Below are 16,214 nucleotides of genomic sequence, written 5' to 3' on the forward strand. Positions count from 1 at the left end.
AAGCTGACTGCCACATTTATTAAGTTATTTATAGTAAATGGTCTGGGGATGTCGCGTGAGCTTTTGTGTCTTTTTTTTCTTTTTTTTTTTAAGTGTTTTAATAGCTTGCTATTAAAGATTGGTTGCTATTTTTTATATATTAGGAGGACGTGTCTTTTTCTATTGTGCAAGCTTTCTCGGTTAGTTTAGTAATACAGTATATGTATGTGCATAATTCAGATGATTCCCGCATGTGTTACATTTATAGCAGTGCCCATTGTATCCAATAGTTACATATATCCAGTGCAACACCAATTATGGATCCCATGTATGCAAAGGATTTATAAGCATTAGTGAAATGGAGAACACCAATAGAAAAAGACCAATAGGAATAACATTTATTAAATGGAGTCCACCTCTTCAAAGCAAATGCCACCACTGTGTTGCAGAGCACATGACAATGATACCATAGGTCACGTATGTACGTTTTGGAAAACTACTTTGAATGTTATGAAGATGAGGAAGTTCATGCATAAGGGTCTTCAGCTCCCTGGGACACTGCTATTGCTGCTTAGACCTCAGACTCTTACCATCTCCTGCCTGTACCATCCTCCCACTGCTATGACATCACCCATCCTACTTGAGCAGTGCTCCCGGGGATTAAGGCCCACCTTTATTGCAACAACTTGCTCATTTGCATGTCACTTCAGAGTTTTTCTCTAAATCTACAAAAGTGACATAAGAGGTATATATTTTTTTTAACATTGTAATTTTGTTCTGTAATGTCCTAGTAGCAGTTGATTATGCTTCGGATGTTGGTCTGGCCATAATCCTACTAATCCTATCCTATCCTACTAATGTTATAAATGTGAAATCCTACTAATATTATCCTACTAATATTATAAATCTGAAATCCTACTATCCTATCCTACTAATATGAAAGTTTGTGTGTTTGGATGTTTGTTCCTCAATCACGCAAAAACGGCTGAACGGATTTGCATGAAAGGTGCCACATACATAGATAGGAACCCCGATTAAAACATAGGCTACTTTTTATCCTGTACATGACCACAGTGAAGGAATTTAGGTTCACACAACACTAAAGGACCTGTGAAGCGGTCATCACAGGTCCTTCAGTCATTATCAGATAGGATCATGCTAAGCGGTGGGCGGAGCTACATGCTATTTTGTGGGCGGAGCTATATAGGATTAAGCTGAACAGTGTGAAAGCTGAAGAAAATGGAGTCTCATAGAAGATCAGGAGACTACAGAACATGCAGGCTGTGTGTGGGCAAGAGGACTATATCGGATATAGCGTTTCAGCCAGTACTACAGGGAATGTGGTGTTCTGCATTCTTATGGGGAAGGGGGAGAATTTGGCACATTTCAGCAACATCTGTTCAGCCCTTTGTAACACAGAAGCTGCTCAGACCGTCACATAACCAAACCCCTGTAATCACAATTGCCTGATGTAGCAGAGTTTAGGCAGCGCTGTAGCATACCTCTATAGGCTCTCCATATGCAAACATGTACATACAGCTGGGTATTCTATGCATATGCAGCAATGTAGCAGAGCTGAGACGCGGAAGCAGGCTGATCGAACTGTGGCAAATTTCTGCAACATGCGTTCAGCTGTTTCCAACACAGAAGCTGCTCAGACACTGACATAAGAACATCCCTCTAATCCAAATGGCCAGATGTAGTAGAGCTTAGGCAGCGCTATAGCACAGCTGAGTACACTCTCCATATGCAGAGATGTACATACAACTGAGTATGCTGCGAATATGCAACGATGTAGCAGAGCCGAGACGCGGGAGCAGACTGATCATCCACAACAGCAATTGGCTAAACATAAGCGCCAACAACAACCGCAGACGAAGTCGCGGGCAGATGCTAGTGTAGTTTATAAACTGGATCCTTACAGGGTCGAAACTTTACCAGGGCAGCATCCAGCAAATGAAAGGCGGCTGATGAGACAAGACCAGGAGGCAACATGGGCTGACCATGTCTGACATGCACAGCTACAGCGTGCTTCTTCCATGATGGGTGGTCACAGGAAGTGCTGGGCAACTAATCGAATTAAACTGATTACTTTGCCATTTCAAAAAAAAGCTCAATTCTGATTTTCAGCAAACTCATGAAATCAATGTTGGGCCCATCCCGGAGTCTAGTATAGTCCATCCATAATTTTTCTGACTCTTCCTTGCTGTACCAGATCACTAAACTTTTAGGTGTTTTTTTTTTTTTAAACAAATATTAAAAACAGAATATTGCACATGAACGTGAAAAAAATTGAGATTTTATTTTTAAGCAGAATTGCCCAGCCCTAGTCATGATTAGAAATTATACTTAAGTACAACAGTGGCAGTCAGAATGTTGTTAGACACTGTTAAGGGTATGTTTACATGACTGAATTTAGGGCTGAGGTGTGTTCTTTTCTTCAGCTAGAGGAAAAAGTAAACCTCATGCTCCATTTCATTTGAAGTGAATGGGAGTCGGAAGAATACCGCCCAGCTTGTGCAAAATTTGGTCAGTCGGAAAAATTTCAGCTTCAAATTTCTGAATCTAAATTTTTCAGCTAGTAAAAATTCAACCGTGCGAACATATGCAGAGGAGTGTGAATTGTGTGCAGAGACCATTATTGGCGTCCTATAGGAACTTCAATACTGGAACTATCCCCAGTGTTGAGAACCTCTAGAAAAAGTTTCATATATTCCATCAATAATATCGGCTACTTCTCTTACAAATCTGTTGTACTGTAATAAGATCAGCTGAACCTCTTATAATACTGCTGTACTAATAATACTATACTATATACTATAATACTGCTGTGTAATAAGACAGAACTTAAGTTTCTCTTCTTATAAGGCTGTTTTGCTGTAATGGGATGTTACTGGCATTAGCTGTGCTGCTTATAATAGTGCTGTACTGTAATAAAATCTGACTAATCTCAACTGCTTGTGTTATAATACTGCTGTACTGTAATAAGATATACCTGATATAAGCCCATCCCTTTTAGAGTTATTGGTCATTTTCAAGTTGTGCCTTATCTGGTTTCATGGGGCTTTGATTTATCCATTTATATACCAGACTGTTTGACCCTATTTGTTTTATAGGTCTTGGGAGGCACTTGGATTGTGCAGAGAAAGATAAGTCTGTCTTGCTGGTGAATCACTTCACATCGAGTTCAGTTCGCCCAACAGCTCAGGTTCTACCGGTGCAAAATGACAGTGGTTCCAGCCCTACAAGCCATCACCCAGCACCAATTCAGATTTTAAGTGGGGCCCCCTCTCACATTACTCCTCTGCACCTCATGAACACTTTGCACAAATCAGACCGGGGCAACACAGAAATTAAAATTCTCCAGGCATCTCCACATACTCTGTTGTCTTCAGAAGAAAGGAATAAGGCTTCACCTGGATCTAGAAGTGGCATAAAAATAGAGAAGAGCTTTGGCAATGTGCTTCTGGACATTAAAGCTTCATCCAGCCCATTACAGCCTGGTCAGGTACTTTCCATAATTCCTGACAGCAGCTCTGTACAACAGACTGTAAGCTTTGGTGTTCGGGCCAAAGTTGGTAATACTTTATCTGGCGAGAGGACGATAAAACCAATTCAACCGCCAGCTCTTCTGGTTGAAAGCAGCGTCCCAACCACCATGCCATCTACTCCAGTCTTCCAGGTGACCCGCACACCCGTGAAGCTTCTCGTATCATCCTCTGATTCTTCTGTGGTCGGACAAATCACTTGCACCAGTGTCTCTCCTGCAATAATAAACCCCAGAAGTGTTCTGTATACAGCCAATACCAAAGTTGCCTTTTCTGCTATGAGTGGCATGCCTGTAGCCCAGATGCCCAGCAATTTCTGTGCAAACAGCAATACCACTTCCAGCAACCATGCCTCAACGTCATATAGTAATGTGACAAACCTCCCCAGCTGCCCTGTCCCCAGCTCGAGCCCTACAATTTCCTCCACATCTGACAACAGCTACTATAGTGGCAGCGGCAATGCGCCAACCATGAACATTCAGATTTCCAGTCAGACTCCAAGCCACCACCATGTACACCATCAGCAGCAGCCGGGGCCATCACAGGCAGGGTGTACAGTCTGTAGTTCGTGTGGCTGCAGTGGCAGCTGTGGGTCTGGAGGTGTTACTGTCAATTATGGCAACTACTTCCAGCATCAATTTTCAACTCCCTCAATGTTTCCATTCTCTCTTATGCCCTTTAGCCCAATGTGCAATAACAGTTATATTAACACCCAGCAATACAACAACAGCAGCTCTTTTCCTGTAGTGCACACACCGTACAATAACAGCTTGAACCCAGACTCTATGCTGACAGGGCAACCTGGCTTTTCCTTGCCTCCAATGCAGAACTTTATAACTGGCACAGCAGGGGTGTACCAGCCTCAGGGCATGATGGGAACTATTAATGGCACAACTCACAAAAAGAGTGGGAACATTTCATGCTATAACTGTGGGGTCAGTGGCCACCGTGCTCAGGACTGTAAGCAGCCATCAATGGATTTTAATCAGCAAGGTAACTTGGCAGCTATAGCTTTATGTGCTCAGTACATCATGCTTACAATTTTTGTCAACCTTCTTACAATAGCAGGACTCTTATATGTAATTTCTTTAAACAGAATCACTCTCTGCAGTGTCCTGTGGATCTAGGCACAACTTCCTTTGAACATCTTTTCGTTAATTCTTCACCATATTTTATTAGAGTTCAGTTTATACTAGCTTCTTTTGTTCCTTTGTTTGGATTCTTCATAGTATTAGAAAAATGGTCTAAATAGCTGATAGAATTATAGATGCAGACTGAATGAGCTGAGTGTTCATACATCATCATTGGCTGTAAGGGTACGTTTACAAGGCGAAACATGAAGAGGAATTCCTCTTCATTTTCTGCCGCCGGCATTTCGCACATGGTCTAGCCGCGACCGGATTCTGATGCAGTGCATTAGCAGTCCACTCCTGGATGAATGTGCCTAATCAACAGGTAGCATTGAGCCGAAACTCTGTGGCAACATCGAGCAGGACGCTTCTTTTTTCCGCGTTCTGCTGTGATCTCTGCCACCCACTGAAAACCATGGGACGTGGATTCCGGGAGCAATCTGCCCCAGATTTGAGGGTGAAATCTGTGACATATTCCTCCATGTGAACACACCCTAAGGTTATGCTCATTCAGCAGAAAATGAATAGGAATTTGATGTGGACATCTGCTTCAGACTCCTCTTTATTTTCTGCCACTGATTGAGATGAATGGGCCTAATCAATAGGATGTCTTAAGCCTCGGACTCTGCAACAAAATCTAGCAAGACGCTTATGTTTTTTTCAGTGCCCTACTCCAATTTTTGTTTCTCTTTGAATACAGTGAGCAGGCGGAGTATCTGGGCGGAATCTGCTGATGCTTTTCTGGTTCTAAAACTCAAGATTAAAGCCCTCTCCTGTCTTGTTGACTTTTTAAAGGGGCTCTATCAGCAAAATCATGCTGATAGAGCCCCACATATGCGTGAATAGCCTTTAAAAAGGCTATTCAGGCACCGTAAAAGTTATATTAAACTACCCCCCCGTTTTAAAATAATAACCTAAAAAAGAATGTGATCTACTTACCGAACGTGCACGCTGGGCGGGCATTCAGGGTGTGTCTTCATCCACGCCTCTTCTTCCTCCGATGTCCCGTCTTCCTCCGGCGCTCGCAAACGGACGTTGATAAAAAAAAAATAGCCTGGGCGCATGCGCTGTAGCCGTAGTAGAAGCCGCATGCTACTGCGCATGCTCCCAGCCTATTTTTTTTATATCAGTGTCAGTTTACGAGCGCCGGAGGAGGACGTGACCGGAGGGCATCGGAAGAAGAAGAGGCATGGACGAAGATGAAGATACACCCTGAATAATTCAACGATGTATCCAGCAAAACACTTTCTTATTTAAAACATAGCCTTTAATTCGAAATATCCAGAGTAAAACAAACTTGATAATTATATTTCAAAAATGGTACATGATGGCAGATGGAGAGAACGACGTCTGGCTGACGCGTTTCGGAGCACTAAGGGGGCTCCTTACTCATATGAGTAAGGAGCCCCCTTAGTGCTCCGAAATGCGTCAGCCAGACGTCGTTCTCTCCATCTGCCATCATGTACCATTTTTGAAATATAATTATCAAGTTTGTTTTACTCTGGATATTTCGAATTAAAGGCTATGTTTTAAATAAGAAAGTGTTTTGCTGGATACATCGTTGAATTTTTCACTATTTACCCCGGGCTGAGGGGCTGGTTTCCGTGCAATTCGCACCAACTGCAAAGGATTGAAACACAGGATCATTCATTGTGGATACCATATCTGATCATTATCCGGGACACGTAAGTGAGCTGACACGCTCTTGCATATTTTTTCATACACCCTGAATGCCCGCCCAGGGTGCATGATCCGTAAGTAGAGCACGTTCTTTTTTAGGTTATTATTTTAAAACGTCTTGTGTATCGTCATTATGTATAGAGTAACAGGTGCTAAAGAAGTGGGGTCACTTTCAATAGTTGTGTGTCTGGTTCTATGCCACCTTACTCAGTGGTTCTGGTGGCATACGAGAGCTGAAAGTTCACACTGCACATACACATCCTATTTCCTGCTGTGTCTATAACAATATAATAAAATAATTTTTAATACTGCTGTTTTTTAAAGCTAGAACTGCAATTTTGGTATCATATCGGTGCTGAAGATCTCATCTTTCATATTAAACCTCCAATGTTGTAGGTGATAAAAGCAGATCAACCACTATATGAATTGACCTCCCCTTTCCTTGGCATATACTACATATGTACATATTGGCAATACAGTGCTTAGAGCATTGCTAGGACAACTATGATACTAACACATTAAATGTGTTTTGTGGAACTATTAAATATATAGATGCCAGAAGAATTCCTCAGGGGACTTGCAAAGTAAATCAATGTGATACAGGTAAATATCCAGATATACAAAATCTTATAGTAAGCCCCTATATCCAGTATTCAAGGGACAATTGGTGAACTGTTGACTGTGGTTGTAATATTGGTATTTATGCCGCAAGAGGGATGTATGAATCAAGCCACGAAGCTTTTGACCAGTTTTTACTGTGTGCATTTGGATATTTATTATTTTTGGCTCTACCTTTGCTTATGTATTACGGTTGCTTACAAATTACGGTCATGTGTATGGGCCCATAGAAAAGAATGGGTCTGTGTGCTATCAGTGAAATACATGAATAGCACACTGACCCACACCATGGTTGTCTGTAAGGATCATAGTCTGTCAGGCCACCATGCCCCCGTTAGCAGTTGTTGCAGTTTTCAGCATCTGTGACTATATCGCCTTCACAGTGTAAGATCCTGGTGGGTGTATATATACAGTAGTAATATGAGCTCTGTCTTTTGCAGAAACAGTAAAAGGATGTTGGATACAGATGCCAGCAGATTTTGAATCTACTCCGATGACTACTGTGCATGGTTTTAAAAAAAAAAAAAAAAAAAAAAAAGCTGGCATGTTGCGTTTTTGTTAAAGATGAGTGGTCTTCTCTCTGTTACTGCCATGTACCTTTTTGATGGCCAAGTATCCACCAGAGTGTTACCAACCAGTTTTCATGGATCCCTTATAGACTTTAGTCTAAGGATCTGTGAACTCAGTCCTGGAAATGACAGGTTCTATTTGGATTGGTCATATGGGTTGTAAAAAAAAAAAAAAAAAATTGTCTCTTAAATTATTCCATTAATATTTATGGGGCCTTGTGCTGGCTGTCAAAACAATGACACATCATATGAATAAGGACTTATAGTTATGCTACTGAATAGTATTGCCATAAACATGTCCATCCTTTGCAATAAAATGTATCTATATGGGGAGGCTGACCCTATAAAAGGCTAAGCTTGTGATTGGCTTGGCTTCTTAGGACTGTTATATGTCGGTGCAGCGTGTGTATAAATTGGGGAGAGGGTAGTGGTGGAAACTTTCCAGTGCGTCATTTGACTTCTTTTTTTATAGTCACGGATCCCTGTCCATATGGTAAATGAATCCTATACACCGGAAACCAGTTTTTCTCTAGTAAATGGCTAAGCTTAGGGTCTGTGTATTTGACGTAATCAATGTCTCTGTCATCACTCACTTTGTGTTTTCCTTTTTATCCAGGAACTTTCCGTCTTAAGTTCGCTCCACCATCAGACGGCCTGGACTCTGCCGATTAACTATCTGGACCTCAGCCTCTTGACCCTGCTTTTCTCATCTAAAGGTGCTTTAGTTTTATCCAGGCTGAAGTGAAATACCTTCAGGGTTGATGTTTCTCTCTTGCCAAATTCTGCTTCCAGTATCTTGTTAATCTTAATGGCGACACAATGACCTTGGCCTGTGTGAACCTCAAGTTTTATAGGACATGTTGAGAAAACGGTTTCACTGGTGAAGAACTTGTTTTTATGTTCTTATTTTTTGTTTTTTAGCGCTTTCTAAAATTTTTAGGGCAGCTACAATAAACATCAAGGTAAATTGTAAGAGGTAACGGTCCTGAGACGTGTCTGTTCATCGCCAGGAAGTAATCACTTGGATTCTTGTAGATTGCACTAGGGGAAGACTATACTCGTTTTTTTGTTCTAGAAATTTTCTGGCATAAACAAAATGTTGGACCGTCTGTCAGAAGACTAAATTCTGAATCCTTCTTCCTCCGCAGTAAACTCCTTTTAAACTTCATCTATGAGAAATTTTGCACTTTAATTTTTTTGTATGTATCTTTATATTTCATTGGATTGCTGTTACATATGGAGAGTGTATGTCTCCCCAAAATGAAGAAAAACACAAGTGACGACCCTGAACCAGACAGTATTATTTGTGCTGAGGACTTATATCCAAGGGCTGTAAACAGTACGTCTCGACTATCAGCAGATGTCATGTGATATTCTCGCATCTTGGGTTTATGGTGTCGATTTAACTATAGATTTTATTTAATTATTGTAAACCAATTTCCCAGAGATTCAATGCAAGACTTTTTTTTTCTTTTCCCATAACCTTAAAGTATTGCTGAAGCCACCGCCTGGTGAAAAAACATTTAGCACTAAGTCCGTGATTGCTGCAGCGACTCCATGAATGGTGGCTCTTGCGAAACCAAAGATTCAAGCAATGTGCAGAGGAGACCCAAAAGGCTACTAATGATTGTTTCCTACTTGGAACCTTAAACTCTTGTTACATACTTGACTCTGAGAGTCCTGAAAATACAAGAGTCTCACATTGTCACAAAATTTTGTTCTGCTGTGGGTTTATGCAGTGCAAACACTACAAAAAAAAAAGTCAGAATATTCTTAACCCTATCTTCAGTGTAGAGATGATCACATTGTATTTTCTTTGTTGGTTCCGATAGAGGAACCACTTTTTTTATGGGTTCATGTACATGGCTGTATTACAGAGGTTTGTTGAACAGCGCCAAAAGAAATCTGTATTGTGCCTCATGCTCCATTGAACACTGTCTTAAGGAGATACTGCTTCTAGGGAAAAATGTAGCTCCACTACAATATGGAGCTGTAGTTGCACCCCAGGCTGATGTTAAGGTTCTTTCCACGTGTTTCTGATGTGTGCATGAAGCCTAATGCAGAGAAGTGAATGTACCAAGTGAAGCCATGACACTAACATGTAGTTTTGCTCTTGAATATTGTTTTATAATCTAACTATAATGTTGAGTAAACTTGAAGACTTTATGGACCTTGGGGTACCTAATGTCAGTCGCCTCCAGTCACCTCTAGATCTGCATTCAGACATTTACTATTGTATGACCTCACACCACACATGAGTGTCTGAACAAAACATGTGCGACTGTGGTGCGTTGTGTTTTATTTTTGTTTGTTTTTCCCTATGGTCACACATGAGACTTGCCTGATATAAACACTACTTTGCCCACAATGCACCACACAGGGAGTTATTATCTTAGTGTTATATGTACTAGATGTACTTTTAAAGCAAGCCCTGGTATATCATTTATTCATGGTGATCACAATATAAATGTATAAATCAATTGTCAATTAAAGAACAAAACATTAAAGGCAAAATTAAGCAGGGCACAGGCGGATAATTGGCCTGTATAATAAGGCCCCGCTCTCCATATATAGCGCTGTACATAAACTTCAATAGGACGCATGCATTTACATAAATACATCTCTCTCATTATGACATCTTCATGTACAATCTATCAAATATACAAATATTCAACATATTCAACAATTTCTAGTCTGTACAGTCTACTCAGAGTCCATAAATGGCCACTGATCTAGACCAGCGGGTCGCATCGCCTGCTACATTTTCCCCTTTTTGTTTATTTGACAGATAGAACATACCATAAAGAGAGAGGTGTATTTATGCAAATGTCTGTGTCCTATTGAAGCGCTATCAAGAGGATACGAGACCTCATTATTACCTACATGTGGGATTTAACACTGGTTAAGTGGAAGGATTGTCCAGGTATAGGGCAATATACAATAGTTATGTATGTTTATGCTGTAAAAATCAAGACAAGAATATAAAGACATTATTCTGAGAAGGGGACAAGTTATAAAGACACTAAGCCTTAATATATTGTAATAGACAGCATTCACATCATCGGACAGTGTACACGTGGGTTTTAAATGTTTACCCCTGCCACCACCTTTTTTTTAAAATTTTTTTAAATAATATACAAGATGGCCTTTTTCACACGGCCTACTCGTGCGCTGAAAGCCAAACGTTTGTTTTAAGAAAAGGAAAAGAATTGTCTAAACTTGAATTGTATTTAATGACATAGGAATAATACGGTAATGTAAATATGTCTATTTTTAAAAGGAAAATGTTTGATGCCTTTTTCTTCCATTTGATGTTTGAATGGCCAGTGCACAAAAATGTACAAAAAAAGGAAAAAGACACAAATCTCCTGGTCACATGCTTTCTTTTTCATCCTGCCTCTGAAGAGAACATGTGCATTGCTGCTTTACAAGCTGTATATCAGGAGAACATTGCTGAGAAGTATTTAGAGATCTCTCGGGTTACAGTTATAAGGCATTTTTATTCAGTATATTTGCACCTTAATGTTTGCCCTATTAATGATTATGTAATACTTTATCATGTAAAAGGAAAATGTTTGTTTTGGTACCGTGTTAGCCAGTGGTTATGAAATATGAAAAAAAAAACAAAAAAACTTTTTAAGTCTTCAGTAGGTGATACCTTTTTTAATGGCTAACTCATAATGATGACAGAATATGACGTTTCGAAGCTTCCTCTGAGCTTCTTCTTCATATCTGAAGAAGAAGTTCAGAGGAAGCTTCGAAACGTCATATTCTGTCATCATTATGAGTTAGCCATTAAAAAAGGTATCACCTACTGAAGACTTAAAAAGTTTTTTTATCATGTAAGGAATTATTGCATTCAGTCATATGCAGTTTCTGCATTCATGGCTGGTGCTTCATATCAGCCCGTGTGCAAAGGAAAGCACTTCTCCTAGGATTTGGCAAACCTTCTGTTTTGCTTTAGCACTTTGGTATTTTAATGCTGATCATGGAACCGAAGCGCCCAGTTGTACAGGCGTCATTTGTCATAGGAGGAGAGTACTTGTTTGCTCAAAATACACAGTAAACCGTACAAATGGGTCAAGAAACTGAATGTAATTCTTTGGGAGCATTCTCATATAGCAGGGGCTTCGTGCTGGCAAAATCCTGTCTGCATGCGATTGCCAATGATCGCACTATTATATAGTATAATTGTGCGATCACTAGTGGCCACATGAAGTTGTGGTTTCATGACAAGTAGCCGGACATATTAAAGGATTTGTCCCATCAAAGGCATCCCTTTTTTATATAATAGCTGTAATGGTTAAAGGCGTTTTCCGGCACAAAAAATATTTTTAAAAAAAGGTCTGTTAGTGCTATCAGTGGGTTAATAAGTGCATCCAAATACCTTTAGCAGTGTTTTGAGTGATTTTTGGCTTTCTCTGGAAGCTCATAGTAGTCTCTGCATTTGTTTACATGGGTAGCTTCCTGTTGTCTTAGACTTCAACTACCATGCATTGCAGTTCACTCAGATCCCCCCTCTTAGGTCCTAGCCCCACCTGCTTAGCTAACTAACTCAGTCATCCAACCCCCTCCCCACTCCATCATACTTACCTGTCTTCTCATCTTGGAGATTATTTTCGTGCTGCTGTCCCTTCTTCTGTCTGCACCTTGGAGCTGGAGATGATGCCTGCACAATAGAACGCCAGCAGAAACGAAGAGAAGCAGCTGGCCTACCACGTATGCGCAATAGAACACCTATTTCTCTTCACTTCTGCTAGCATTCTATTGTGCTGGGTTCAGCTCCCTTTTGAAGGAAGCGATGCCCAGCAGAAGAACAGGATGCGAGCATTGGTGAGTATGATGGAATGGGGGGGGGGGGGGGCGCTATCTTATACCATATTATAGTGGTATAAGGGAGCTTTGCTTCTTGGTTCCAGGGAGCTAGAGATATGGTGCCGCAAAATGCTAGCTCCATAAATGGTAGTGCTGTAATAGGCTACAGATATAGCTATGTGCATGAACCCTAAAACTCCTGAGCTGTGTCCAGTGAGCACAAAGTTGATCTATAAACAGGAAGTCTATAGCAGTATGCTTCGGAGAGTGGAGGGAATGATAGACATTATATCTGATTTAATCTTTATTTGCCATAAAAAAAAAATAAAAAAAATTGTGTCTGTAACATATAGATATACACATAGTGCTGTGCAAAAAATGCTGCAAAGTAAGTTTGTGTTAATAGTTTTACTTGTTAGTTAACAAAATGAAGACAAAACAAAAGAGAAACCTAAATTCCGTCAATATTTGGTGTGACCACCATTTGCCTTCACAGCAGCATCAATTCTTCTAGACACACTTGAACGGAGTTTTTAAAGGAACTCGGCTGGGAGGTTGTTTCCAATATCTTGGGAGAACTAACCACAGATCTTCTATCGATGTAGGCTCTGTGGGGGCCATATCGTCATGTCCAGAACAAAGGGTGGTCAAGCCAAATGTTTTTATGATTTAGATTTCTCTCTTGTTCATTCACTTCATAATTTATATCTGTCATTTAACATAATCAACCACCTATTGTAGAAAGCATTCTTACATTGCAGCATTTTCAACACTTGCCTAAGACTTCTGCGCAATTCTGTGTATGTGTATATAGATACCATATATATGCATTTTTTTCATATATTGGGAAAGTGCTTGCCATTGAATTGAAACTTCCTCCCTATCCATTGACACCATGATGGTGTGATGTCATGTTAACTCCTCCCCTGAAATAAGCACAGGCACAGTGGGTGTAGAACATTGAAAAAGGAAAAAAAAAATCCAACTGTTTTCATAAACACTATATTAATTTGAGCCATTCTTGGTAAATTTGAGTGGTTTCCTGCAGTATTACAAAGGTGTGCATGTTCCTCCTGTAAATATTTCATGCGCTCTTTTGAAATGTAAATGGTTGTGTATTTGGTTATTGGATTTTTTTACGTTTATTATACTTTGTTAAGAATTATAACTGTACATTTTTAAAATGACGTTTTTATCGAAGTACTGAAGATAAAATATGGTTTATACAGAAATGCACAAAAAAGCGAATAAAGAAAAAAAAATCCCTTTCTTTTTTTTCTCTTCTTTTTTTCTTACAGGATGTCTTTGGTTATTTTTTCTTTGTGTGTATAGACAAGTGTTCAACAGTCTCAGCTTTTAACAGTCAGAGGATTAGGAAGGATGGAACAGGTATTATCTTACAGAACTGAGACAGAGATTACATGTAGAGATGTAAAATGTTTTGTATAATGTTATTGGTGAGGTGGCTGTTGCAAGGTTTGTATTATATGCTCTATTACATAGAGGAGAGAAATAATATAATCCTTAGGCTACTTGCACTCGGTCAAGTGTACTATCCATACCGATAACTATAAAGCAGGTCCTGTCCTGATCTGTGATATCGGAATGGAATAGGAATGAATTAAATACTAAAGGGACTCTGATGTCATCTGAGTGTAAGCTGAGCGCCTTCCATTAAAAAATCCTGCATACTTGGTCCTGTGTTTGAGGCTTTAGGGTGGTTTTACATTAATCATCCGCGTCCAAAACCACCTCACAATAGAGTCCTATGTAATCCGCTAGCAGAAAAATGAAGCAACATGACCTTTCTTCAAGCAGATTCCACCTGAACAAAGCAATGGGGGTCAATGAGAGGCGGAAAAACAGCTAGCGTTTTTTTCAAGGTCCATACACTGTGCTGGAGGGAAAAAAGAACAAAAACTAAAAATACCTCAAAAAACGCTACAAAAATCGCCTCATGTAAAAAACCGCTTTAAAAGACCATTTCCTAATTCCCGAAGCTGATTTTTTTCCACTCCAAAAATCTCCGTGTGAACCCAGTCTTACAGTTAACTCCTTAAAGAGGACCTTTTATGTCTTTGGGCACATGTGGTTTTATATACAGCTAGAAAGCCGACAGTGCGCTGAATTCAGTGCACTGTTGGCTTTCCCATTATGTGCCCCGGGGGGAGAGGCATTGGTGCCGTTACTGATAGCGCTTCACTGTCAGAAGGGCGTTCCTGACAGTCTAGCTGGGAACACCCATCCTGACAGTACTGTGTGTAGCGATATACTGTGAGGGGGCGTTCCTTACCGCCCAGCAATGACGCTAGGTGGTGAGGAACGCCCCCCCCCCCCACTACTAGTCTATGGACGAATACAGTCAGGAGGAGGGGGGGCAAGGAACACCCCCTCGCAGTATAGTGCTACACTCAGTGCCATAAGGAATGCCTCCCTGAGTACTAGTCTATGGGCAAGTACTGTCAGGAAGAAGGCGGGTGTGCCTTACTGCTCAGAGTCATCGCTGGGCGGTAAGGAACGCCTCCTCACAGTATAGAGATATGGACAGGAGTGGTGTTCCTGACAGTCCTGACAACTGGGAACAGTGAAGAGCTATTGGTAATGACAACAGTAGCTCTGCCTCTTGGGCACATGACTGGAAAACTGACAGTGCGCTGAATTCATTGCACTGTCTGCTTTCTAGCGGTATATAAAACTGCATGTGCCTGAGGACATGAAAGGTTCTCTTTAACAATCAATGTACGTTATTAGTCTCCCTACACGACAGATTTCAACATCGATCACAGCTATTGACACTTAAGCTGCTGCAGATAAATGCGACCATGGCACCTAAAGTGTGTAGGTAGCACCATCTTTTACTGATCACCGCCCTCCAAAATGTCATTAGAGGGCAGTGATCGGTTGCCATGACTGAAGGCTCCCAGGCTTGTCATTATCATAGTAATGACATAGGCAGCATGTAATAGAAATAAATGGGTTTTACTATTCATTGCAGTTTATAATATAAGCGATCAGATTATTGTTTTTTCGCTGCAGCTCGCTACGTGGGGCTTTAGTCTAATAGGGGTTTCCAGTTCTGTGATATTGAAGACTTGTCAATATCATACAGGTAGTAAAACCCAGCACCTTCACCAATGAGCCAAACACTGTACTGCCTTATCTGCCTACCAAGCACAGCACCATTAGCTAGATCATAAATATTCAAGTCTTGGAAAACAAAAATTACAAAAATTGTACAACTTTCTAATAACTTGTGTTCCAGTTCCTCATCATTTTCAAGAATTGTATTTCTTGGTGTCGGTGAATGACCGCTCATAAAAGGAAGTAAAGCCTTACATAGCTAATCTGACAGTTGTATCCTGGGAAGAATATGCAAATCTGTCTTCCATGATGTAATTAGGAAGTCAGGTGCCTCAGTGTTGCAAACCAATAGAGGGCGCTCACTGGAATGTGCAAGCTTGTCTTCCCTGATGTAATTAGGAAGACAGAATCTCAGTGATATAGCCCAATAGAGGCTGCTCCCTTTAACATCATGCTTGACCTTCCAAGAGGCCTTTGTTTTGCAATGATGCTGGGATTATTACCAGGTATAGTCTCTCAACAGTGTAGGATATTCTCGGTGAGCTAAACAGCTTGGTCTCTCGACTGAAAGAGGACCTTTCACTCCACTGATTCTGCCATGGTTGGAATGGATTAGCAAGTATAGATGACATTCACATATTATTTCTATTTGCCATGGTGCATCTGAAGAGGCAGTATAAAATAATGGCAAGTCCAGGAACATTACCCACAGATACTAACATACATAACAGCACTCTCTTGTGTTTTACTCAGAGTTACTAGACTCTAGTTACTAGAGTTTAGTTTGGATATAA

At 40.5% G+C, this 16,214-nt stretch overlaps 1 protein-coding gene across 1 annotated transcript in view; it reads left to right on the forward strand.

Moving 5' to 3' along the window:
- Positions 1–12,355, forward strand: part of ZCCHC14 (zinc finger CCHC-type containing 14) — a 62,796-nt gene extending 50,441 nt beyond the window's left edge. Inside the window, exons 13-15 of the mRNA XM_075282168.1 lie at positions 3,096–4,520; positions 8,141–11,069; positions 11,355–12,355. Coding sequence (XP_075138269.1) covers positions 3,096–4,520; positions 8,141–8,196 — 1,481 coding nt within the window. The 3' untranslated portion in view covers positions 8,197–11,069; positions 11,355–12,355. The remainder of the gene's footprint in view (positions 1–3,095; positions 4,521–8,140; positions 11,070–11,354) is intronic.
- The last annotated feature ends 3,859 nt before the right edge of the window (positions 12,356–16,214 follow it).

This window comes from Leptodactylus fuscus, chromosome 7 (assembly GCF_031893055.1).
Source record: "Leptodactylus fuscus isolate aLepFus1 chromosome 7, aLepFus1.hap2, whole genome shotgun sequence".
Classification (NCBI taxonomy): domain Eukaryota; kingdom Metazoa; phylum Chordata; class Amphibia; order Anura; family Leptodactylidae; genus Leptodactylus; species Leptodactylus fuscus.